The following is a 26,966-nucleotide window of genomic DNA, read 5'->3' as shown; positions in this document are numbered from 1 at the left end:
CAACCTGCATTTTGCATAAATCATCCCCTCCTCCGCAAGCCTAACAGATTACATAAAGTATCTCAGATACATAAATTCTTGTTCTCTAAACCCAAATCACACTCTGCAGTAGGGTTGCCACCTTTTGTTGTGGCTAAAACCGGAGTAAGGCCACACCCCTCACATCACCAGTAATCTTGCCCATCCTCACCTTCTCTCCTGCCCATATCCCACCCATTTCATGACATCACTATGACATTGCATGGTGGGGAACGGCCTGATGCCAGCGTTCGGCTGATTTACTATGCTTTTCTGTAAAAAAGCATAGTAAATCAGCCGATTTACAAACTCTGATAGTCTATTTCCTTTTCTGAAATAGAATACCGGAGTTTGTAAATGACCCTACCTAGTCTTCCTTCCCTTTATGTACCCTCAAAATGACCATATTTAGTACCTCATTACACCTCTGTCTCTCTCCTGTGTGTCCACTATGCATTTGCACAATTTTATACAAACAAAAAATGTTTATTGTTGACCTATTGAACTATATCAATGTAAAATTGTTACTTAGCTTCTTTTTAATGCAACTTTAACTTTATGCATGTTACCCAACACATGTGAATTGTTTTGCTATAACTGCTATTATATCAATATTGTTTAAAATTGTACTTGTTTTAAAATGTATTACTGGAGCTTTTCTCCTAGGGTCTCCACTGAAAATAGGCCACAAGCCCAGTTGGACAAACCCGGTTAACAAATGTCAATAAATAAATAAATAATAAAGTGTTTTCAGGACTAAGGAGAATCAGTTTCATTTCTGGATAGTCCAGAAAAAAAATGGAGGGGTGGCAACCCTACCTGCAGTGATATTTTTATTTATGCCTTCTCCTGCTAAATATATTGTGAATGCTAACTCCATTCCTTCTGACAATGATGAGAAAATGTTTTACAGATTTGGGAAGAAAATTTATTATAGGTTCATAGGTGTTTACTAGGCTAATGTCAGCAAGGGCCTTTTTAAGCCTAGCCATACATCCCAAATCTCTGGCAAGTTCTGGTACCCTTTTAAGTGTAAGCAGTGGGTTGGGAGATGAAACATTTACATTCCTGGACTTGCGACATGAACCATTTACAGGTTGCCTGTGACCATTAGAGACTTAGGTGCTAAACCAGGGGTGAATTTCCAGTTTCCCATCTAATTGTCCAAATTACACTTTAATCAGGTTAGGGAGGAACTCTGCTTCATTTTGATGGGGAGCCTTTCCAGAGATGGGGTAGTTCTGGGATTACATACCTGTCTCTCCAGCAGGTCCTGTTTATATCACAGGCAAGGTTTAAGTCTTCAGAATGGGTAATTCTGGTGCTCTTTGTTTTGCTGATATGCAGGAGGTCCATCAGAGTGGGGCTTGATGATGTAGGAGACAGAGTAGGGATAGGGCCTTGAGGTGGTCTGCATGGGACGTTTTACTTATGCCCTGTATTCTTTTAATGAGGAACCTCTGTGGACATTTAATTTGTTGGGTATGCCTGGATAGGTACATACCAAAGGGGGCATTGTACTCAATGATAGGTATGATGAATGCCAAATACAGTGGAACAATGACTTCCTTGGACCTAGATGCCATGCCTTTGTTTATAAGTTGTGCAGCATAGAATGATTTTCTCACTACTGTAGACATGTGATGATCAAAGGCTAGATTACTGTCTGTTTGTGTCCCCAAGTCCCTGACTACTACTTCTGCTGCTTCATCTTTCAGAATATTGAACTGCTCAGCCAACATATTAAAATGTTTACTATCTTTGAAAAAAAAAAAAAAAAAAAAAAAAAAATATATATATATATATATATATATATATATATATATTTTTTTTTAATTTTAGCAGCATGCATAATGTTTTCTAACACTTTCTACTTCTAAGGCTAAAACTTCTTTAAATTCCTTAAAGGTACCTGCTTCTCAGGTAACCAAACATTTCTTAAAGTGCTCTTATGATTCTGCTGATGTTACCAGAAGATGTTAAAGTTGAGATTTTGAATTCTCTGCTGGAAAAAAAAAGATGTACCACATCCCCAGTCAAAAGATACATCAATATATTGTTCTGAAAGTACTGCTGTCAAAGAATATATATTATTATGTTGTAATTTGAGGCTCACAATCCTACTGCATTATATGTACCACTGTTATTGCATCATTTTAATTTAATTTGTATTGTTACTTATTTCTGTCTTTCACTCAATATGTATAGTGCAACCCTTTATTTTATAATCTTCTTCTATTGTTTTATAATTTTTTCTATACTTATTTGATTCTGCAAATGTACATTTGGAGCTTTTCGTCCCGGGCCTCTGCTGATAATGGGCCTTTTTGGCTCAGTCAGACACTCCCAGTAAACAAATGTTAAATAAAAATAAATAAATAAATGAATGTTCTGTATGGCTCTTTTGCTGTTAAGGTCTTTCAAAAATTTGATGAGTGTGAGAAATTGATTCAAGGAGTCACTCAGATTTTTCATCCCCACTTTTCAAAGTTCAGTAAAAACTTTCCTTCCTTTTCATGATCCTTTTTCAAGAAACAGACTAAGCAGTCTCAGCAAAATTCTAACAAGCAAAATTTCAAAATGTAGTGAGAAGGAGGCGCAAAGAAAAAAGGGGAGCCTACCAGATCCAAGGACAGTTCTAAATGTCAAAATGGCTATTTGACTCATCTGTCACCTTCCCCTCCCCCACCTTGGCAGTCCTTCAAATTTCTCCCTCGTACTACATCTCCATGTTATACAGTGGAATCAGATAATCTCAGACAAGTAGGTTCTGACACTTATCCAGCAGGGGTACAGATGGCAATGGGAATCACTTCCCTTTTCAGGGGATTCCTTCTCATCATGCAAACCAGACATCCTGTTTCTTTCTATTTTATGGGACTTGGAGACCAGTCCTAGACTTCACTTTTCTCAATCTTTTTGTCAAGATTATAAAATTCAAATGTTAACCATTCAAACCACATTACTTCTCTTATCTTCCTGTAATTTCATGGTAGCACTGGACCTAAAAGATACTTATCATCGCATTCCAGTTTGCAAGGAATTCAGACTTTTTTTTAAGATTTTATGTGTATGACTTACATTGGGCAGCCAAGGTGGTGCAGCGGTTAGCATTGCCGCCCCACAGCAAGAGGTTCTCCGGTTCGATTCTCGGCTGGGGTGCCTTCTGTGCGGAGTCTGCATGTCCTCCCTCTGGTCACGTGGGTTTCCTCCGGGTGCTCTGGTTTCCTCCCACATCCCAAAGACATGCAGTAGGTGGATTGGACACTCTAAATTGGCCCTAGGTGTGAGTGTGTGCGTGTGTGTGCCTTCTGTGGAAGGTTGGGTGCCGGGCTGGTAACTCAACACCATAAAACTCCACTGCCAATTATGAGCAGACGGATGATCCGCTGTGGCAACCCCTAACTGTGAAAAGCCGAAAGAAGAAGAAGAAGATGTTTATGACTTACATTATCAATTCTCTGTCTTACCCTTTGGTTTGCCACTGTGCCAGGGATATTTACAAAGTGTCTAGGTTTCAATACCTTCACATCCTTCTAAATTTATATGATTGTCTTATATTTGTAGATACTTTTCCAGTTATCAGGATTCCCTGATGTGGGTCATGAAACTCCTGCTTAGTCTGGAATTTCAACTGAACTTGCAGAAATCATCTTTCATCCCTTCCCAGTGATGTAGATTTGTCCTTGGAAGAGCGGTTCTTTCATTGAGCAAAGCAGAACAGCACAAGGAAATCTTCCTGTGCTTCTATAGCCAGTCTCAGGCCTCTCTCAGGGCATTTCTAATTTTTTTTGGCTATCATGGCTTCCGTGATTCTGTTGATTCTCTAAGTATGACACATTCACTCCTTATCTTTTTAGATTCCATGTCTGGATTTGTCAGAAGAGAGTTGCTGTGGTGGGTGGACCAGTAATCTCTCAACCCAGGTCTGCCATTCTTCCTTCAGCCCCCTTCCCCACCCATTCAGTCTGTCATAACAGATGCTTCAGCCATAAAGGGAAAAGTCTATGAAACTCCAAGGATGGATAAAAGCGCATAAATATCAAAGAGATGTTGGCAGTCGTTAGTGACTTAAAACCCATGAATCATCTCTGGTCCCCAGGATCTCTGTAAATTATTACAGACAATACCATAGTTATCTATACAAAAAGAAACAAGGGGTAACAGATCTTTTTTTTTAAGGGGTTATGAGATCTTAATCTCTGTGCCGACTTGCTAAAGCTAGCCTGGGAGGTAGCAGCTCAGCTCAGTCTAACTCTTTAGGCTTCATACATTCCTTCAGAGTTATGTTAGTCGGTGAGGGGGCTTGAGACGTATGTTGACATTTTTAAAGATGAGATGGGCAGTCATCTATGTTAAAGTTACTGCCACTAAACCCAGAGTTGTTTCAAAAGTATCTAAGGCTCATTTTTGGCATTTGCTATGAAAGAGAAAGATTAAGAAAAAGTGAACAGGTGGATAACATTGACCTAGTTTCATTATTTAAGCATAGTGAATTGGTTGCACTTGTTGTGTCTTTCTGCTTTTCCCGGTTAGGGGTTGCCACAGTGGAATGCTGGTCCGCTAATGATTGGCAGTAGATTTTTACATGCCGAATTGCCAGCTCTGATGCACAACCTTCAACGAAGGTACGCCCATTCACGCATGTCTCTACCCAGAAGACGCTCTAGCTGAGAATCGAACAGGACAGCGTCTTACTGTGAGGCGACAACGCTACCGCAGCACCATCACCAATTGGTTGCACTAGTAAGGAGAATTCTCTTTATGTGGAAAGTAGAAAATAGAATTAAAGCAGTAATACAGGAATGTAAATTTGATCAAAGATAGCGGGGCTTCTAGCTTCCCATCTACCATAATATTATGATGTGACCTGTACTTAGGTCTACAGTTATTGCAGCAGTCTTGCAGTATGAGTCATTATGGAAGCCTACAATTTCTAGTCCTACTTCTTCAAGCCCATCTTAGTGAAAAAGTGAGTGGTTCCAGAATTTTTAGTTCTTCTCAGAGACAGTTACAGATGCAGATATTCACTTTCTTCATAATTCCAAAATGTAACAGTGTGACGTACTAAATATCAATAACATGTAAATGCTTGAAGGGGAAGAGGACTTCTCCCTACACCTCCATTAAAAAACTGGTTCTTGCAAGTGCATGCTCACATGCACACCACATGTGCTTGTTCTCAAATACATATACATATGCATACACACACACACACACACACACACACACACACAAACACACACACATACATATATATATATATATATATATATATATATATATATACATATATACATATATACATACACACACACACATACATACATATATATATATATATATATATATATATATATATATATATATATATATATATATATGTACATACACACACACATCATTGTCACATGTAAGGAGACTTAAAATACTAGTGCCTGACAGAGAATCTAGGAACATTATAGCTTAACCTGAAGCACAAGTAACCTAACTTAAAAAAAAAAATAATTATATATATATATATATATATATATATATATATATATATGTGTGTGTGTGTGTGTGTGTGTGTGTGTGTGTGTATTGCAATGAGGTAACGCATTTAATTCTGTATAAAACCTAGTTTCTTCTAGTTTCTTTTGCAACAGAGACATTTGCAGGTGCAGATATTCTCTTTCTTCATAATTCCAAAATGCAACAGTGTGACGTGGTAATATTAATAACATGAAAATGCTATAAATGTAAAATTAATGCTTTTCTGTAACAAATAAAATAAAAAAGTATAGTATAATATGGCATAGTACAGTATTAAAAAAACAGTATAGTCCCTTATGTATATGTAAACAGTTCTTACTAAATGCTCTTTAGCAGAAACTTAAATAAAATTACCCGGCATTATTAACTGTATCTCAAACCCATAACAGTTAGAGTTAAAAACGTGAGTCCAGAGAGACTGTTTTATTTCAGTAAGTAAAGCAAAACTCCAAAATTAAAGCCTTTTGAGGTAATGCAAGTAAGTGCATTCCTCTGTTTCAAATAAACATTCATCAGACAATTTTTAATGCAAGTAAGTGCATTCCTCTGTTTCAAATAAACATTCATCAGACAATTTTTAAGTGCCATAATGCTCTCCAAGGTGGACAGTAATGACAATGCCAAATGAACGCATTTAGACAGTCCAATGTTTCCAATTACTGCTCACCCTATCAGTCATTCTTACTTGTTTAGTTTTATTCCCATTATTGAAAACGACGTGCTCCTTTGATGTGTTGCAGTATAACAGCAGCATTCCCTTGCATTGTGGTTCTAGACTAATTTGCGCATGTATTGTAGTATTAAATGAATGCCTAAGTATGTAAAACTAACTAAATAAACAACTGATATATGATAGGGATGAAGAATGCAATGTCAGTTTTCATTAAAAAAAAGCATAAATTGTTTTCCAGTCATGTTTGCAGTCACGCAGTATGCATATAAAGGAAAACAATACTTTCTTCCACTTCTGTTGCGTAGAGGAATAAAGGTGTGACTATGAGATAAGCTCAAGCAGCGCCCGCGTTTCTGGAAAAGTGGGGTGGGGGGAATGGGAGCGAGCTGCAGCATTGTCTCATTCATGAATCTCAACCTGGCATCTTCAGATGTGGAACACTACTTTTCATAATGTGGAACAAATAGGCAAACTGTGGAACACTGGTTCTCATAATGTGGAACAAATACTCCAAATACTAACGGCTTATTAACAGCTTTGCCTAGGATGTTCTCAGGATGTTGGAATATGTTACTTTATACTTGTAGAACAATTATTTTGATTAATTCATCTGAATCAGTATTATTTAACATGGATATCAGTTAAAAAAACTCAATACTGAATGTGTGACAGACTCTTTCAGTGTGGAACTGAGGAACACATATTTTTATGACTTAAAATGAAGAACATTCTTCATAATGAGATACACATGAGAGGTATCATCTCATCCATTCTGTGGGGGAGGGAGTGGTGATTCTCCATCTGCCTGTGCTCCAGTGCAAATGCAGGCTTGCAGAAAGCCACTGACTGGGATGGGGGATATAGGCTTAGAATCCCCAGCCTGTTATGACAGTTTTCAGGATGCATATTTATAGGAGTATGCACAAGTCAGTAGGAGGGCACTGGATTCCCCATGATGTTGCAGAGACTGTCACCAACAGGTGTAGTAGTTATGATGGGGATAGGAGAAAAACTTTCATAGCCTGCACTGGGAATAATGTGGGTCACTAAATGGAGGGGGAGCCTATTAGTTTGGACTAAGTAGAAAAGGTTACTCGCTGGGTCTTAGTTTGGGTATAAGCCAGATGCACCCATATGGCAGGATGGAGTGCCTTTGTTCATGATTATATCACATGGATAAAGTCTCCTATGGGTCCCATTTTATTGGATAAGTTGGATGCATCCAGCTGTGACAGGCAGAGCTCACCTCTGCAACAGTGTTGGTAGTGGTACTGGTACAGTTGGAGGCACAAAAGCATCCTCATGGCTACCTGTAAGCCCCTTCCAGAGAGTTGTCACCCTAACTCCAGGTAAAATTCCCAGGAAGGATACAAACAGGTAGGTCTAACTTGGGGGCAGGCCTGATGGTTAGCAGGTATGGTAGCAAAAACACCCGAAAGAAAGACTTTAGTTAACTTTAACTGCACCTGTTTAAAAGGCAATGGAAAGAAAGATAATTGAAGATGGTGCCTCATGCTGACTGATACATGTTGACTTATAAAAACCATTATATAATTTCCATACTTCATAACTACTGTCTTTTAACATTAAGGACACCCTCAGTCTAGTAAGTACAATGATCTGTCTCAAGCCACATAACTGTTCATTGACTTCATGACATTCTTCAATATCATAGCAAAGTAGTTTGGACATTTATATAGGTTCATGACTTTTCAGAGTCTATTCTGCAGTGAAATTAGAAATGACAAGAAAGCATATGAACATCCTGTGTGAATTTATAAATTATATGGTGTAGTTTGCTAAAACATTTAACAGTAATTGTCCAACTCCCTACCAACCTAAAAATATCACTAGAGCAACAGTGCTTGTTGAAGAACGAGGTCACACACACATTGATGCGATCTGGAAAAAAAACTCATAATTTCAGCAATAATTCAGAAAAAATATAACTAACCAAAGTTAAGGAGAGCACGTTCAGAGAACACATTAAAAAGCATGCACAACCACCTTAGACCCTTGAAGGGGTACAATGAGTCTACCCTGAGTAGTTTGCTTTTCAGATTTGGAGTTTTTCTAAAGGTCTTATAAAATTTAAGAGTGTTGAGCAAGTATGAGTCATATAATACCTGTGTCTTGTCATTTTATTTCTGAAGCACTTTGGTATGCTCCATGTGAAAAAAGTATCTTGGGTATGGAAGATTGCTTGTGGTCTTATAAATATGTTTTATTGGTGTAGCTGATCGCACTTGTCAGCCTGGATTCACGAAATGTGAGAGCGTTAATATCTGCATCCCTCGAACATATCTCTGTGATGGTGACAATGACTGTGGCGATATGAGTGATGAAAGTCCCACTCACTGTGGTAAGCATTTTTATTATTGATGGGATGCATGTTTCTAAATCCGAGAAAACATTTTTGTAACACATTCTGGTATTTGTGACATTTAGTATAAACCTGTTTATTTATATATATATATATATATATATATATATATATATATATATATGTATATGTATATATATATATATATATATATATATATATATATATATTTTTTTTTTTAGCATAAACCTTTCTAGTCTAATCTTAGTGAATAGTAACTATTTTTGCTATATGCACAAAAGAAAAAATGCTGTACATTAAAAAATATACTTTTGCTATGGAGGTTATAAAATATAGAAATGTACTGCTTTATTTACATTCTGCTCATCCAGATCAAGAAAATCTGATTCAATAGTATGTGAGTTAATGAGATCTGTTAATATTATTTTATTAACAACCCACTTCTTTTGGATTCACTTCAGAATCCCAAAATTCCGAAACATCTAATTTCATATGATCGAGACCATATGATCGATGTTTCAGAATATCAAAATTTTGAAACAAATAAAAAAAAATAATAATTTAAATGTTTCTGCAGGGGGCACCCCCCACATCTCCGCTACTTAAATATTCCAACTCCAAGATTGCACTACAGCGAGAAAAAGGGAAATCTCCTGTTCTGCACTGTATGCAGGTCTCCGTTCACAATGTCGGGATTCTGAAAGTTCGATCATATGGTCACAGCCATATGAAATTTTATCTTTCATGATTTTGGTATTGTGAAGTGTTCCCCTTCTTTTATATGAGATTTGCCACTCTGTTTGGCATTTTGCAGTTTGCTGAATGACCAGTCTTCCAACAGACTTTAGTCATTCAAAACTGAGTATCTTTGAATACCCCAGATAGACTGGGAAAAACAACGTACAGCAGGAAGAATTCTGTACCTTCCTTCCACCCAAGTTGCGCTTCATCCTTCACATTGAACTATCACTATGAGGTACTTCCATGTCAGAGTAAGCTACAGTAACATGCACAAAAGCAGTTTTATTTTTTTTATAGCTGCTAGATGAGATTTTTAACAAAAATGGTTTAAGAATATCTTCAGAAAAAATCCATTCAAATACAAACTGTGTGATTAACTGATGTACTCCGTGTTTGTCTGTTTTCCTCTCATTTTATTTATTCATTTAGCTTCCTCTGCCTTTTCTTATTTTACATCTGTGCATGTATCTGTCTAATTGTTCAGTCAGTTAGCAGATTTTCCTGCCAGTGCATTTGGGGTTGACTAGGTACTGTACTATTTAACTTACAAATTCACTCATTAGCCCTTAATGTATGTTTTGGATGGTGTATCAGATACTATACTCTTTATATTTTATTTGTACTAAAACTGTGATTACATTGAAAAACAGTTTCTAGAAGAATACTTGTGTATGTAGGGGGCAAACTAATAGAGATTACAGTAATGTAAGGGGTCAACAAAGAGCAGCTGTAACACTTACAAAATAAACCTAGATAAAAGGAAAGTTTGTAGATCTTTGCAATAGGTATTTAAAATAGCAAGCAAAATAAGCTTTTCAGTTCTTGTCTACTGTTATCTTTTGTATTTCTGCTTTTCAAAAAATAAAAGAAATAGTGTTTAATATGGCACTAAATACTTACATAAAATTAAAATTTCATAGTATGTTATTAATACCTTTGATACATTAGCAACCTGGTAAAAGTCCAGCTATAAAAACAGGAATACTTGAAGTCATAGCTTTTGAAAATTTATTTATTTGAAGGCTTCCTTTACATTCTCACATTTTGTGAGTATGTGTATATATATATATATATATATATATATATATATATATATATATGTGTGTGTGTGTGTGTATGTATATATATATATATATATATATATATATATATATATATATATATATATATATATATATATATGTATGTATGCATATGTGTGTATATATATATATATATATATATATCTACATACAGAGAGAGAGAGAGAGAGCATGTGTGCTCATTCATGTGAGAGTGATGCATCTAATAAAGTCAGTCAATTATTCTTTTAGTCGACTGCTTTTCTGCATGTACTGTTTATCTGACAGGGAAGCTGGCTGACAGTGTTGGCAGATTGCTGTAATACTGGAGGTGGGGAATATTCCCTTCCTTACTACTGTGCAATCTCAGAGTTGGTATGGATAAGTAGCAAGGGATGTGGGAGGCAGAAGGGTGCTGGCCCCTTGCAAAAAACATTGCATTTGAGTTTGTATCGTCTAAGGTTATTTCCTTCAGCATGTGCATTGCACAGTCGATCTTTTGTAATTTTTCTGTTCTTATTTTGTTGATGTTATGTAGATCAGCTTACAAAGACCTATATATATGTATATGTATATATATATATATATATATATATATATATATATATATATACAAATATCTACAAAGAAAGGGAGAAGAATATAAAATACATCAGGGACCATCAGTCTTACAAAATAATGTGATTTTGATGTACAAAGCAGAATGAGTGCAAGTTCTTTATAAATGATAACATGGAATGACAACAAAACTTAAAATAACTTTATCATTTATTTTATTTAAGTTTGTTTACTGAGGTAGTGCATTGATCACCATAGACCAGTTTCAGGCACAGCCCATATAAGTATAATACCAGCAATACAGTAATGATCAACAGTACATTAATAGACAGATGTGGAGAACAGTTGTACAAAAGAAATAGTAAAGAAATTATTTCAGATAAGAAGGGATAAAAATATTTACAAGGGAGATTTTTTACTGAACAGCAGGGACAGAGTCACTTAACAAGTATCTCTGAACTTCTCAACAAATCTCTTTTCTTTTGTTTGTTGAAGGAAGTCTACCTTCACATATATGCAGATATACATATATATATATATATATATATATAGTTATACATTATATATATATGTATATATATATATATATATATATATATATATATATATATATATATATGTATGTGTATATATAAATATATATATATATATATATATAGAGAGAGAGAGAGAAAGAGAGAGAAAGAAAGAGATACATAAATATACAGACAGGCAGATATACATGCATACAGTGCACATAGTGTTACAGATTATATGGTCAGGACCAAGATTGCTTCACACGTAATCAATGTGTCATGTTCCTTAGGCATTTCTGCTGCCATACACAATGAGCTGTTATGCCACATAAACCTCTCATGTGAATATAAATAAATCAAAAATACTGGTTTAAATAAATTAAAAATAATAGCAAAATTTCTGTGCTGCCCTATCTCGATAGTGTTTTTAATTGTTTTTTTCTCTTCTGTTGTTGGATGTGTTTGCCAGAACTTTTAGTACCAGTCCGGATACTTATTTTGTAAGAGTACTCTACAATTCTATTGCAATGTTAATGCATCTCCCAGACATACCTCTCAACTGTACAGATTTTTGCAGACTGTCCAGATTTTTGTTTTATATTTTTGGTCCGTTTTTCATAAAATTGTGGTTTTCTGGCAAATTAGTGACAAATGTTTAAAGACTGAAGTTAGAAAATAATGACAGACATTTGAGTTTCAGACTTAATACCCTTCAGAAAATTCATGCTAATGCAAAACCTGATGTTCTTCGTGTTTCACTGTTGCAGTCATCACATTTGGTTATCCCTGTCAGGGCAGCCCTCGGCCGGCCCGAATACCAGAGGCTTAGTATTTCTGCATCGGTTGCTGTCGCTTCAGTACTGACATCGGTCTGTCAGCAGTATAAAGTAAGGCAGCCGATGCCATTACATCAGTCTTTCTTGCCATGGAGCCCGAAGCAGAAGCAGTTTGCACAAGTGCTGGCCGGCCGCTACCTAAGTTTCGTCTACCAAATTCAAGCTGAAGCCTTCTAAAGCTAAGTACCCTGTTGGGGATCCTTTTTTCTTGCACTAACTGATGTCAGAAAAAGTTAACAATTGTCTCACCTGTGGAAAGCAAATACCACACCGAGATTTTCATTCTTACTGCGTCACTTGTTTAGGCCCAGACTATGATGTCCCCTGCTGTTGCTTCTGTGTTTTGTTCAACACTAGAATTATCTGTCATCTTACTGTAGCTAGAAATTTTCCCTTACAGTCCTCGAACTCCGATATGGCTTCAGTAAGCCATCCGACAGCAGATCTTCCAAAAAAGCATAAAGATGAAGACAGAGACAGGCTGCACAGGTCCAAACCTACCGACGACCCTCCCATTAAGCTAGTCGTCAGTTCTCCAGTCCTCAGTGAGGTGCTTTTGCAGTCCCCGATGTCCGCTTTTGTGGATTCACAGGCCACTACCGAGACCCTTTCAAAGTCCAGTATGCCGCATGACTCTTCTTCGACTAATGACCCTGCGGTCATCTCTACCTTGGATGGGTCTGGAGCTGCTGAGCAGGCACCAGCTTCCGAGGAAGTCCTTCGCACTACCATTTCTCGACACAAACTGATGACTTCTTTTGCGTCTACCATTCTTTCAAAAACAAACGAGTTTCTTAGGCCCAGGGTACGAACCACACCCAAGAAACCGACGACCCAATCTCAGGCACCTGCTTCCTTGTTTCAGAGCCAAATGCTTAAAATGGCGGAAGACCTTATCGTGCTGATCAGGGGAAACCAGGCTACCCCCTCCAAAAGGAAAAGAGATCTGTCCCCTGTAGGTTTGTCTGAAGAAGAGTCAGATGACTCTGATGCATCTGAATATGAAGACATGCAACCCCTCTCTACTTATGAGGATTCTGATGCAGAGGATTCCATTCCTTCAGCCTCTCCCACAGAGGATTTTTCCTTTGGGAAAACCCTTCATACCTTAAGGGAGCATTTCCAATGGGAAGTCAGGACTACCCTCAGTCTAAAAAGAGACTCAGGGAATTGTTAGATCTTCAGCAGCACAGACCCCTGGCCATCCCCCCAGTCTTGGATGTTGTGGAAGATGTTTTCCTGGAATCCAGCTTGACTTCTGACACCCTCCCTCCTGCACCCAGAAAACCAGACAGGTACTACAAAGTCCTCGACTCACACAAATTTCTTTTTAAAAATCCTACTGCTGACCCTGAGGTAATTTCTCAAGGGCCTAAAGGGATTAAAGCAACCTCTGCTAAGAATCCCACCCCTTCAGACAGGGATTCCCAAGCACTAGACAGATGGGGTAAAAAAGTATACACCTCAGCTACCCTTGCTATCAGGGCACTAAATTATCAGTTCCATATGTTAAAATTTTAACAGCATACCCTGGAACTCCTCAAACAAAAAATGTCTTCCTTTCCTGCTTGTGCAGAATCTAAAGATTTACAAGAGTTAATGCATTCTGCAAGTCAAGTAACTAAACACACCTCGCACTGTGTTTTTTATACCCTAGAAGCTTCTTGCAGAGCAGCAGTCACTGGATCTGTCATTAGAAGGCATGCATGGCTTAAGGAACAGCCTCTGCCAGACCATGTCAAATCTAAATTGTTGGATGCCCCCTTGCACAAAGACAACTTATTTGGCACTAAGGCAGAAGAGGTCTTAAAAAAGATGGAAGAAAAAGCAAAATCTATGCAGACAGTTAAGGATTCCTTAAAGGTCCAGCCACCCAGGTTCATCAGACATTGTCCTACCAAGCACTGGTCCTTTCCTGCTCCCACTAAGCTAGTTCAGGCCAGACCCCAGGGAACCATACCTCACCGACAACAGACACAAAGATCTAAGCAGTGGACTACTTCCACTTCAAAACCAGGAAGTTCTAAGCCACCCCCTTATGGTAAGAACTCACAATGACTCACCTACCCCACCCCTCCCTCTGCCCACCTTCACTTACCCCTAGGAGGAAAACTCTCCTTTCACGCAAGCACCTGGGCCACCATTACCAATGACCACTGGGTTCTCAACATAGTGTCCCAGGGATACATATTTTCTTTCCACACCCTTCCAACCCCAAAAGGGTTCCCAGATCTTCCAACAATCCAGTGGGCAGAGGCACAAAAGCAAGTCCTTTCCCTGCTGTCTATGAGGGCAGTAGAGCATGTTCCTGCAGAACAGAAAGGCCAAGATTTCTACTCCAGACTTTTTCTAGTACCAGAAAAGAGGGCACCTGGCACCCCATCCTCAATCTATCTATTCTAAACACCTTCCTGGTGATCCCAAATTCAAAATGCTCACTTTCCAGCAGCAGCTACCCATGCTTTCCAAGGATGCTTGGCTAGCCACCCTAGATCTAAAGGAGGCTTACCTCCACATTCCTATCAGTGAAACATGCAGAAAATATCTCCGTTTCAGGGCAGGATCTCAGCACTTTCATTTCTCTGTGCTTCCCTTTGGCTTATCCACTGCCCCCAGAGTTTTCACAAAATGTCTGGCTCTGGCCATTGCCTTTTGTAGACAAAGGAATTTCCAGATTTACCCATACTTAGATGACTGCCTAATTCAATCAGTCAGCCAGGAAAAGCTGCTCAAGCACCTGACCTTTGTAAAGTCCCTTCTAACCTCCCTAGGGTATACTATCAATAAAAAGAAATCCAAACTGGTGCCCACCCAAAGGATTATATTCTTGGGAGCAAGCATCCCAGATTGCATTCCTTACACCAGAAAACAAATTTTACTGACAGCCTACTTCTCTCAACTAGCCACCAGACCCCAGCTATCTGCAAGGAAAATCCTGCAAGCTCTGGGGTTCATGACATCTTACATACTACTCATTCTATATGCTAGACTGCATATGAAGAAACTTTAGTGGTACCTAAAAATCCTTTGGTTTCAACACTCTCAAGACCTGGAGACTCTTATACCTATAATTCCTTGCCTCAGAAAAGATTTTCTTTGGTGAGCAACAGCATGTGCCACCACAACAAGAGACTACCTTTCTCATCACCTCTTGCCACCCAGACCATCACTACAGATGCATCAGACTATGCCTGGGGTGCACACCTGGATGGCAGGTGCACACAGGGCCAATGGAGCCCACAGCAAATCCCACTGCACATCAACCAAAAAGAGATGATGGCTGTCCAGCACATCTTGATAGCTTTCAAGCCCTTTCTTTCCCCAGGGGCTCTCCTCATCAAAACAGACAACACCACTGTGGTGTGGTATATCAACAAGCAGGGAGGAACACACACCTACCTCCTATGCAGGCTGGCCATGACCTTTTGGCACACAGCCTCTGCCATGCAGCTTCACCTGATAGCGCAATTCCTACCAGGTTTTCTCAACTCTCTGGCAGACCAATTAAGCAGAAATCTTCTGGACCCCACGAGTGGCAGCTCAACAGAAGAACCTTCACCCTAATATCTCAGAAATGGGGTACCCTGAGGGTCGATGTCTTTGCCTCCCACACCAACCACTTGCTCAGAATAAGGGAGGAGAAACCAAGGACAATTCTTATAGCTCCAGACTGGCCTCGCTAGCACTGGTACCCCTTGCTGCGCAGCCTGTCCCCACTGCCACCTTGGCATCTTCCTCAGATTCCAAACCTCCTGACCCAGAGGGAAGGGGAATTCATGCATCCCCAAGTGCAGACCCTCATTTTGGCAGCTTGGCTTATTCCCTGAACCCCGATAAATCTGCCAGTCTCAGTCAACAGGTTCTAGATGTTATACATGAGGCCAGATGACCTAGCAGTAGAAAGTCTTATGCAGACAAATGGAAAAGGTTCTGCACATGGATTCAGGCTAAGAGGGCCAATATGGCACAGTCCTCCCTCCCCCTTATCCTGGATTACTTATCTGACCTGCTACACACTGGCCTCTCTTTTTCCTCTATTAAAATTCATGCCTCTGCTATCTTTGCTCATTTTCCCACTGAGCAGCCCCGTTTCTCACACCCTCTGATCAAACAGTTCCTAAGAGGAGCTAGCAACCTGTGGCCACCCAGAAGAGCACCAACCCCCACTTGGGACCTTAACTTTGTGTTGGAAAAGCTCACCTTGCCCCCCTTCAAACCAGCCTCCTCTGCAGAGCTAAAATTTCTCTCCTGGAAGGCAGTTTTCCTTCTGGCCATCACTTCTTCCAGAAGAGTCTCTGAGCTGAAAGCACTCATGGCTGTGGAACCCTTCATCATCTTCCATGCTGACAGGGCATCCCTCAGGACTAACCTGTCCTTCATGCCCAAGCTCATGTCCACTGTGTCTCTCAACCAATCACTTCACTTGCCCACCTTTTTTCCTCATCCCCAGAATAAAGGAAAAGGATCCGGCACTCTCTAGATGTGCACAGACAGCTCAGATTCTGTCTAGACAGGGCTAAATCCTTCAGAAAGTCGGAACAATTGCTGGTTAGCTTTGCTACTGGGGCAGAAGGCAAAGCCATCTCCAAACAAACAATTTCCAAATGGATAGCACACTGAATCCATTTCTGCTACAAACAACATGGAAAGCCTCCCCCCAAGGGGGTCAGGACTCACTCCACCAGAGCAGCTTCCACCTCTGCAGCTTTCCTCAGAGGAGTCCCCACCAGGGAGCTCATGGAGGCTGCCACCTGGACATCTATTCACACTTTTAGCAAACACTACTACCTGCGTCTCTTCTCCAAATCCAGGGCAGGGTTTGCATCTGCAGTCTTCCAGGGCATCCTAGCGAGCCCCTAGTTTCCTTGACTGCCTCCACCCTTTTCCTCACCTTTGGAAATCAACCCAAATGTGATGACTGCAACAGTGAAACACGAAGAACATAGTACAGTTGTGTACACTTAACATAAATGTAGATGTTCGAGTGTATTCACTGTTGGAGTCCTGGTTTCCCTCCATCCACCCCCCCCCCTTTTCTCTTCTCTTCTCCTTCTTACAAGGGACTTATTGGTATTTACCTTCTACTGGTGGGGTTCTTCCACCAGAACCTGCCTCCTACTTGGGGGCTCCTGAAAGGACAGGGCAAGAAAAACTGATGTAATGGTGTTGGCTACCTTACTTTATATTACTGACGACTTGACGTCCGTACTGAAGCAACAACAATCTATGCAGAAATGCTAAGCTTCTGGTATTCAGGCTGGCTGAGGGCTACCCTGGCAGGTATAACCCAAATGTGATGACTGCAACAGTAAACACATTTGAACATCTACATGTATAGTAAGTTTGCACAACTGTACTTTATTCTATCTACTTTTTAAGTTGGTAAGTGCAATATTTAAAAATTGTCCCTATATTTAGGCCTTTGTCCTGCTTATATTTATGGCTTTGTCCAGATTTCATGCTCTAAGAGGTTAAGAGGTATGCTCCTAGGAGAAGAGGAAAGAGGATTTTGGGAGTATGATTTATGTACCACAAGTATAGCCCCCAAAATCTGTCAAGGTTTTCAGGGAGCATTCACATGCACCTGTTGCAGGTTAACCCATTTCTGTGATCCTCGCTGTCTCCTCATCATGTGCAGACATGCATTGATTCCAGTATGTCACACTCATGATTCTATGAATGATGTAAATCACCTACCATTTTCACAAGTGTCAGTGTCACAGTATTGAACTCCTACTGGGTGATGAATCTGCACTATATCCTTGCTGTTGCATCCTCAGTTCTTGCAATGAAATAAGAGCTACCCATTAAGATTATTACTCCTTCACTCCTAACCAGCCCTTCTGATGAACTAGTTTAGTTACCAGTTCCAGGCAGATGGGTTGTAACAGTCAGGAACCGTTCTTTTGTCTCAGAGGACTACCTTTGCAGCAGTTTAATATTCTTATTTCCTAGTTTGTTTAGTGTATTGGGTACTGAATCAAAGTCTGTGTTACTGCCGTTGCTGTACCACTGATGCACGAGCTTGTATTGATTACTGGTCTCAGACACAGACTATTTCTGTTTCAGCTGCACAGACCTGTGTGGAAAATGAATTCCGATGTACAAATGGTCGCTGCATTCCTTCTCATTGGTTCTGTGATGGCGATCGTGACTGTGCTGACAGATCAGATGAACCACCTTCTTGTGGTAAGTGTTATAGGATGACTGATGACTTTGTTCTCAGATATTATCTTACCTCATACAAGCCCATAATAAGTTTCTGTGTTATTTATCTTATGCAATTCACCTTCTGTAATGTGACTGCACTAACCAACAAGTGCAATACAAAACTGAGCTAGAATTTCTTGCACTGAGTTGGGACTCATTACATCAGAATGGGGGTGCGCAAACAACTTGCTTTAACCATGCCATCACTGTTGACGGGTACTCTTTGTGAAGCCTCCCTAATATCCATCTCCCACCTTTCTGAGATCACCAACTGAATATATCCCAGAAAGAGAAGTGACACTGGTATTTTGGTAGCATTTAGTTAGTAGGTAATCACATCAAATAACGTGTACTTGCAAATCAGTTTTGAACTTGGATTATACTGCATAATCTGTCTGTGCTGAAAAGCTAAAAAAAGTTAAAATAGAGCAATGCAGGCCATAAAACATACATTATAAAAAGAAAATATTTAGAATTCTTCACTGTTTCTGGCTTGCTACTTTAGTATTTCATAGGATATGCAATTTGTACAGTCAAGATAATTGTAACTCTCTATTACTAACTTTGCTCAAAAAAACTAAACAAAGCATTCTGCCATGAGAACAATTTGTCCCTTAACTTTTAAAAACATAAGAGACGTGACCATCCAGCAAAATGTATTCTATTAATGGTAGCAGTTCATTCCAGTTGAACCTCTGGTTCTCGTTTCTTGCTTTATTTTGTTGTCTGTCTCTAATGCCAGTGATTAACTTTAGAACTGCTTATTGCTTTCAGGAGGTGATCGGATAGTGTATGGATCTAGCAGTAAAAAACAGCCTAATCATCTACCACAATTTCTGTCAACCTGGTTGTAATTGATGCAGTAGAATGTGCTAGAGTATTGTAAATGCATTGCCTTCATTTTTATTTTCATTTAATTTCCCTCACAAAGGTCATGCTGACAGCAAATTAAGCAGGGATGACCAAACTTCCTTTCTCCATCCTCAAATTCTAGTCATCCTGAGGCATTTACAGGCGAGCCAAAGTAAATAATTTTCCAGCATGTCCGGGGGTCTGTGCTCAGACGTCTGCCTTGTTAACCATTCCAGTAGCAACTCAGCCTGACCTGGGGGCATCATATAAAATGGTTTCTCTCATTCTGAAATGAGCAGTGATTCTGCTCTAAAGCTTTTCTGGATCCCCAACTCCTCACCCTGTTGTGAATAATAATCCCAGTGATCCTGCAGAGAAACATGATTTCTGCCATTTGTACCTACCATATTATTCTTTCTGGCACTGTCCAGTGCTTGGCGATCCAGTGTTTGGACAGGGATCTACTTAAACTTCTTCAACTGTGCAAACTTCCCTCTACACAGCTTCCAAGTAATAAATTAATTATTTTTGCACAGCTACTAGAGCCTCAGTTTGAGCCAGTTACTTCACATGCACCAGTAAATCACTTCAATATGTGTCACAGGCCACAGTCATTTGTGACAAGTGACAACATCACTTACAGCACCTGTAAACAATAAAGATATCCCATGTAGATCCTTAAATTAGACACTCTCTCAATCTCCCAGCCTTGTCTGTGCCCTTAAATCCTGGCCAGAAGCATCATGAACTGCACTGGTAATAAATTACACCCTTGGCGGAGTCTCATGCCTGTACCAAATTAATCTGACTTCATGCTAATAGTTAGTGCGCAGCTGTCATTACACTCATACATGGACAAGGTGAACCGCTTCAGTGACCCCAGCTCCTTATAATTCGGCATGACCTCACCTATCATGTGCACATACTCAGAAGGACTAGCAACATTAAAAAAAATAGGTGTGTTATAAAACCAGATACAGTAGTCCATTAAAAGAAGACAAAAGTGGCATTGATCATTGAAATTGCTACACCCAGTGGTTTTAGTGTTTTACATACAGAGACAGAAATTCATAAAATACCAACATTTGTAGTCAGAAGTGAGGGCACTGTGGAGGAAGAATACCCAGACAGTTCTAATAATAGTAGTAGGAGCAGTGCGTCTTATAAAAAATAATTTACAGTCCTTTTTAGATATGCTACTGATACATGTAACTCCATATGACTTGCAGAAGGAGTCATTTCTGGGCATGTTGCAGATGCTATAAAGAACACTTTTGGCTAACATTAAAGATTGAAACAATACTAATTTCATGAACTTTAATTATACTTTGACTTAGGAATGGGGTCCATTCCTGTCACAGTATTAGAAACCCAAAAGACTTGGAGAAGTTAAAAAAAATCAGGAGGAGAGCCCTATAGCTAAGAGAAGCTTATCTACTCAAGATACATCTCATCGAAGCTGATTCCCTTTCTGCACTGTAAGTGTGACATTAGGGGTAGTTTATAATATATAGGGGTCTGTAGGGGGAAAAATCCCCTGAAAAATACCATTGTAAGCTCAGTTTTAACAAAAATTAACTATCATAAGTATTCTCCAACATCAGAAAACAACTGTAAACCTGATTTTGAAGCTCTTACAACCCTGCAAAAAGCTGTGCAGGGCTGAACACCGGTTTGCTGTCGCAACGTTTGAATGGAAATCACATTGCACCTCCAGAATCTAACGCTCACTTGTTTGCTGAAGTCTTCTGTCTGGCACCTTCGCATATAGTTTTTCATGGAGGCTAAGTAGTATGATTGCCCTGTAGTTCAAACATATATGCTGCTGACCACTGTTGCTAAAAATAGGTACCACCACACCGATTTGCCAGGCCTGAGGTACTCACACCACACTTTGTTTTACATTGAAGAGATATGTTAGCCAGAGTATCCAAATCTTTTCCACTCCTTACAGCATTTCCTGTTATATCTGTTTGACATCTGCATCCTTATCACAGTGGAGGCCTAAAATCCTTACAGTGATGGACCTGAACCACTGAAGATTTCAAGCAATACCACCTGATAGGTTAGCATGTCTCCAAGATTAAGGAATTTCTCAAAATTTTTCATAGGTAAGTGGTAGGTTAGCTGCCCTTCAGGGCCATATTAAGCCTATTCAGTTTCCCTTTTTATGCTTGAATTAACCTATCTGATTTGGTTAGAGACTGGCCTTACCCATCCTGTGGTTGATAATTATATATTGCCCGTAATGAGAATAATTGGGATCATATCATAGATAATTTGAGAGGACCCATGCCTGAGGTAAAGCATTTAGGAGCTGTCTCTGTCTATTAGTAGTACAGGGGGCAGTCCTGGGGTAAATTTTTTGTTTCCCATCCACAGATCCACGATGCACTTGAATATAGACAGGGATGAACTTTGTTTTATGTGGATGGGGAGTCTTACATGAATTCACCCATGGTTAGAGTCACAGGTGCCATTTCAGAAAGCAAAAAAGTTACCAGTGGTGTACCAGAGGGATTATTGTTGGACCCTATTTTATTTGGCTTTGGTTTCTCAGACCTTCAGTTCAACACTCCAGACCTATGGTTACTTCAGCTTTCAGAGGACTGTAAATTGGAAGCTGTTTGATTTTTTCACCAACTCTTTATTGCTTCAGCATGGGTAACTGTTACTGGTGCAAGGACAGTGGTGTCAAATGAAATATGAAAAATGTAGCATAGTTAATTTTAGTAAACAAAACATTTTCATGTACCATATAGGTGATACACCCCTCAAGTCAGACATTGTTGAAAGGTCAAGATTGTTTGCAAGGGCAGTTAGCGTAGTATTTATTATGAACCAATGAACCTGTTGCTCAAAAGACCATCTTCAGTTTGACAAGCTCCTTCTCCCTGATGTCCATCAGATAAGTGGTACTGTCATGCCAAGAAATCCACAGGGGTAGCAGTTTGGAGATCTTAGAAAATGCCATCCCTAAAGACTACCTAATGGCCTCAGAATATGTTCTTTCAAACCATTCAAAACCTCATGGAGAAGGTGGGGATCTCTCTAAGACTATGGTAAGCAAGAGTGAGAAAGCCTTAATCATTACTGTGGAGCTTTTTAAGATGTAAAATGTACATCTTATAGGTTCATAGGTAAGTATTATGCAATCAGTCTGTATGCTATGTGTAGCCAAAAACCCATATTCAGAAGTTCCCTCCAGCCTCAAGGCGGTTAAGACAAAATAGACTGGGGAAAAATTTGTGCCTGCCCATCCAATTACCTTGGTTTGCCTCAAAGGTGGTAAGGGTGCTACTTTGCTTGGCTGCACTGAATAGAGACAGGAGGGACATGTCATGTGGGAGTCACACACTTTGTCAATTTGTTAATTAGCTTTTCATCAAAACAGTGTTGGCAAAATTGATGTTGACTTTAATCACAGTTGACCAACTTAAATTTTCCAGTATGGGTATGTGTGTGTGTGTGTGTGTGTACATATATATATATATATATATATATATATATCTACACACACACACATATATATATATATATATATACATATATATATATATATATATATATATATATATATATATATATATATATATATATATATATATACATACAGCTATATCTATATATATATGTGTAATATTAATTATTATGTGTGGCTATGGAATGGAATGCAAAGAAGGGATAAGATTTCTGTATTTGCTTTGTTAAGGATAATCACTACTTTGGTGGGCAGGAATCTGAATAAGTCAACGTTCAAATGTAAAACTGCTGTCTGTCTATATACTCCTGGTACAAATCTCAAGACATCAGGATGGGGAGCTTTAACTACTACACTAGGTGAGCAGTACATGAAGTACAGTGCGTGCATGTTCTGTGGGTTAGGGGAATTAAAAGTGTAGGCTGTATGAGCCCACCATGGCAGTTTACTGGGATATATAGTGGTAGATGTTTAACCTAAGTTAAAACCCTCTGAGTGTAACACTGAAACAGGACAAAAACTGTAACTTGTTTACTAGCCAAGAAAAAGTGTTTATTTTCATATATCTACAGATACATAATAAAATCACTAACAATACTGTTTGCTTTTCAAGAGCCTCCAGCACAGAGGACATGTGCAAGTGATCAGTTCAGGTGTGATGACAGCAGGTGTATACCTGCAAGCTGGACTTGTGATGGCGACAATGACTGTGGAGACATGAGTGATGAAGATCAAAGGCACAATTGTGGTACGTGCTTATAACATCCTGGAAAGAAAATGGTCAGTTTAGGTTTTCAAGATGGAAAATATTGGATCACTGTATAATAGGGAAATGTTTGCAACTAAATATGTTTGTGCTCAGATGCTAATTATTTATTGGAAAACTGATATAGGAAATGGACTTACCTTCAGTATTGCAAAAGTGCAACATAAAGGATTTTGATCGGTTCACCAATCATAACCCACTTATTAGGTGTTCTCAACATGTCTACTTTGACCCATCAAATTAACGTTTCAGCAAAACTCAGTTTTGCCAAAGTATCATACAGTTCACCAAATAAATTAAAAAAAAATGCACTACACTAAATTATGCAGGGGGGCAAGCCCCCCTCCACCCCGCTACTAATATATACCACCTCCGAGATCGCACTACAGTAGGGAAAAGGGAAAATTCCCTTATCCCCACTTTACAGCGATCTCCAACAACAACCTCCATGAACTATAGTTTTGCAAAAGTGCATTTCTGGAGAAATGCACTTTCATGAAACCGGACTAGCAAAACTGAGTTTCGCTGAAACATTAATTTGATGGGTCAAAGTAGACATGTTCTCAACATGGATGCCAAGAAATTCACTTTGTGAGTGATCTTGGCATAAGTGTCGAGAACACATCATTTAAGGTTATGATATGTCAACTGATCATAATTCTGGCTTTCCTCATAAAAATCTATGGTTTTTGGACAAACCAAGGACTGAAGTCACTAAATAATGACATCCATTTGATTTTCAGAGTGCATATTCTTCAGGAAATGTATGATACTGCATACTGTTATTTTAACAGCCGAGTTTGTTTGAGAAGCTGGAGACACATTACTGGTATAGACAGCAGGCAGGCAGGGAAGTAAATACTGTGGGAATAAATAGCCAGGGAATTGTTATGGCTAGGCTTGTATAGGCCCTAGGGCCGATAGCCTAGTACCAACCTATGAATCTATGAAATCTTTTATTTCTGCCTCTGTCATTTGCTGGTCAGTACAGGCAGATTTTACTACCAACCTCTAGACCTGACCTTAACAAAATAAGCAGGGTGTGTTTAACATTTGTTAAGGCTGGGTCACATGCCACTCTGGCATTTAACTGGTTTGTCTTTTTCTGAATATCAGATCAGAATCAGCACGCTCCATGCACTGCAAAGCTTTAAAAATCATTCTTGAGCACATCAATATATAGTTAGCTCTAATCTGTTTGTGTGGTTTAAAATGTAACTCTCAACCTCTTTGCACAAACATTCTGAACAAAGCTGAAATGAATGGGGGAACAAAGTCCCAAAATTAGAGATCAGTTTCCAATATTGCTCATATATATACAGTAAACTCTCAGTTAACCAGAACTCAAACAACTGGCAAAAAAATATCAAAGAAATACAGTACAATGTTCATGTGTTGCACTTTGTCCCCCCCCCCCCCCCCCCCGCAGAAACATACCTTACATTTTTAGAGTTTTCAAAAGGCAGATAGGAATAAATTCCCTCTCTTCCCAACCTGAGAACAAATCAAACCAAACAGTTTTGGGTACAGTATTAGTCAGACCTATTTTTAACAGTAACTTTCAAGCAACCAGAAACAACAGTTATCCAGCATCTACCAATCCCCATGGGTGCCGATTAACTGGGAGTTTACTGTAGAAAGTTACTAGAATAACAAATTTTGCACTGGCATTCATTTTCTGAAGGATGTGAAATCTGAAGTACAAATGCCTGTCATTATTTAGGGATTTCAGTCTTCAATGATTTTCATGAAAACTTCAAATTTTATGAGGAACAGACCAAACATATGAGGCAAAAATCTGGACATTCTGTGAAATTCTTGGCTATTGAAATGTATGCTTGAAATTGATTTCTCAGCTTAGTTTGAGGCAATTACAATGCTCATAGAATCAGTAAAATTGTACCTTTAACAATTCCATTGTCTCTAACCATTTTAAATAATTGTGTACATAAAACCTAAATATGTTTAAAGTGTCTGTTATGTTTTGTTATGTTACAGCTACTTAGTTTCTAAACACTAATGATGAAAGTAGTTTGGAAGTGTGGAGATGGATGTTATTTCAATGAAGTCCTGTTTGCACAGTAGCTTCAGCACTGTAGATTAAGGGTGTTTTCTTTGTAGCTGCATAATCTGTATGTATGCATGCATTTATTTGTTCCTTTTTTTTTGGTTTTGTTTTGCTTTTCACCACCGACCTGAATATTTAGATTCCTAATGCCTTGTTTATTCCCCTGGTCTTACATTTCATAGAGTCCAAGATCGTTCACTTGGGTTCCCTCCTTTCTGTGGAATGATTAACCTTTCATTCACCAGACATATTACCATGATAACCGAAGATGAGAGATAACTATACATTATGTCATCAACAGTTGCCAATGATTTCCTCATCAATGCTTCTACTCATTGGATGCACTTTCATGTCACATATGCAAAGCATGAAAACTGTCTACCTTACCCAAACATGTATATCTCTTTAGTTAGTCTTGTTATGTTCAGTAGAGTAAACGTCTGCAGTAGAAGCCTCCATTACTTACTCTGAGATAGATGAACCGCTGTTTAGCTGTTGAATCCCAGACTTCCCACTCCCACTTATTTTGTGGTGTCAGGTCTGTTACTCAGATTACCAGCCATGGCTTCATAATTATAACTGCAGCCTGTCTGATGGTGCATCTAGCTATGTATTTGCTTATTTAGTAAGCATGAAACTGGACTTATCTGGCTTCTTGTAGAGGGTCATTAGATGAAAAGATGGGAATGGATTAGATGCAGAGTACCAAAAATAATGACAAAATGGGCAGAGCTGTAAGATGGATTTGTACCACGAATCTCCGTAGCCTCCTCAGTAGTCTGCCTAAGTCAGAAAATTTTTGTCTCAATTTGCAGTAATTGGTAATACAGATTGGACTTATTTCCTACTCATTACCAAATAAGTCTAAAGGTAACTTTGTATGCCATTGTGAGTAGCAATGCAAAGATCCTAAAGTATCATTACTAATGGGAGATTAGATATAATGTGGGTGTACTGAGTTGTAGCTGCACTAGTTAGCTGCATATATATCAGACTGGTGCCCACATCACTAATACTATGACTTAAATGCCTGTGTAACTATTGTTACATGTTGCTTCTAGGATGAAAGATTAAATGACAAACCACACAACAGTAATCCATCAATCACAATGACTGAACACCCCAGGGTACTAAGTGCAAAAGAGCTGAAACAGTGTTTTTTTCAGAGAGATCTGTCCCTCATACTCTTATCTGGGGGACTTTGATTTCGCACCATCCTTACTTCAACTTACATAAATATATTAAGGTCATGGATGACCAAGTATGAGAATAGAAACACTCTAAGGGTGTATCTGCTATAGTTATTGA

General features: G+C 39.0%; 1 protein-coding gene across 1 annotated transcript in view; it reads left to right on the top strand.

The window, feature by feature from the left end:
- The window catches only part of LRP2 (LDL receptor related protein 2), a 1,335,386-nt gene that overhangs the window by 775,587 nt on the left and 532,833 nt on the right, over window positions 1–26,966 (top strand). The window contains exons 45-47 of the mRNA XM_044075346.1: window positions 8,463–8,588; window positions 18,351–18,470; window positions 23,438–23,572. Coding sequence (XP_043931281.1) covers window positions 8,463–8,588; window positions 18,351–18,470; window positions 23,438–23,572 — 381 coding nt within the window. The remainder of the gene's footprint in view (window positions 1–8,462; window positions 8,589–18,350; window positions 18,471–23,437; window positions 23,573–26,966) is intronic.

The sequence above is a fragment of the Protopterus annectens genome, chromosome 6.part1 (assembly GCF_019279795.1).
Source record: "Protopterus annectens isolate FY-2018-M chromosome 6.part1, PAN1.0, whole genome shotgun sequence".
Lineage (NCBI taxonomy): Eukaryota > Metazoa > Chordata > Ceratodontiformes > Protopteridae > Protopterus > Protopterus annectens.
This window is presented reverse-complemented; position numbering and strand designations above follow the sequence as displayed.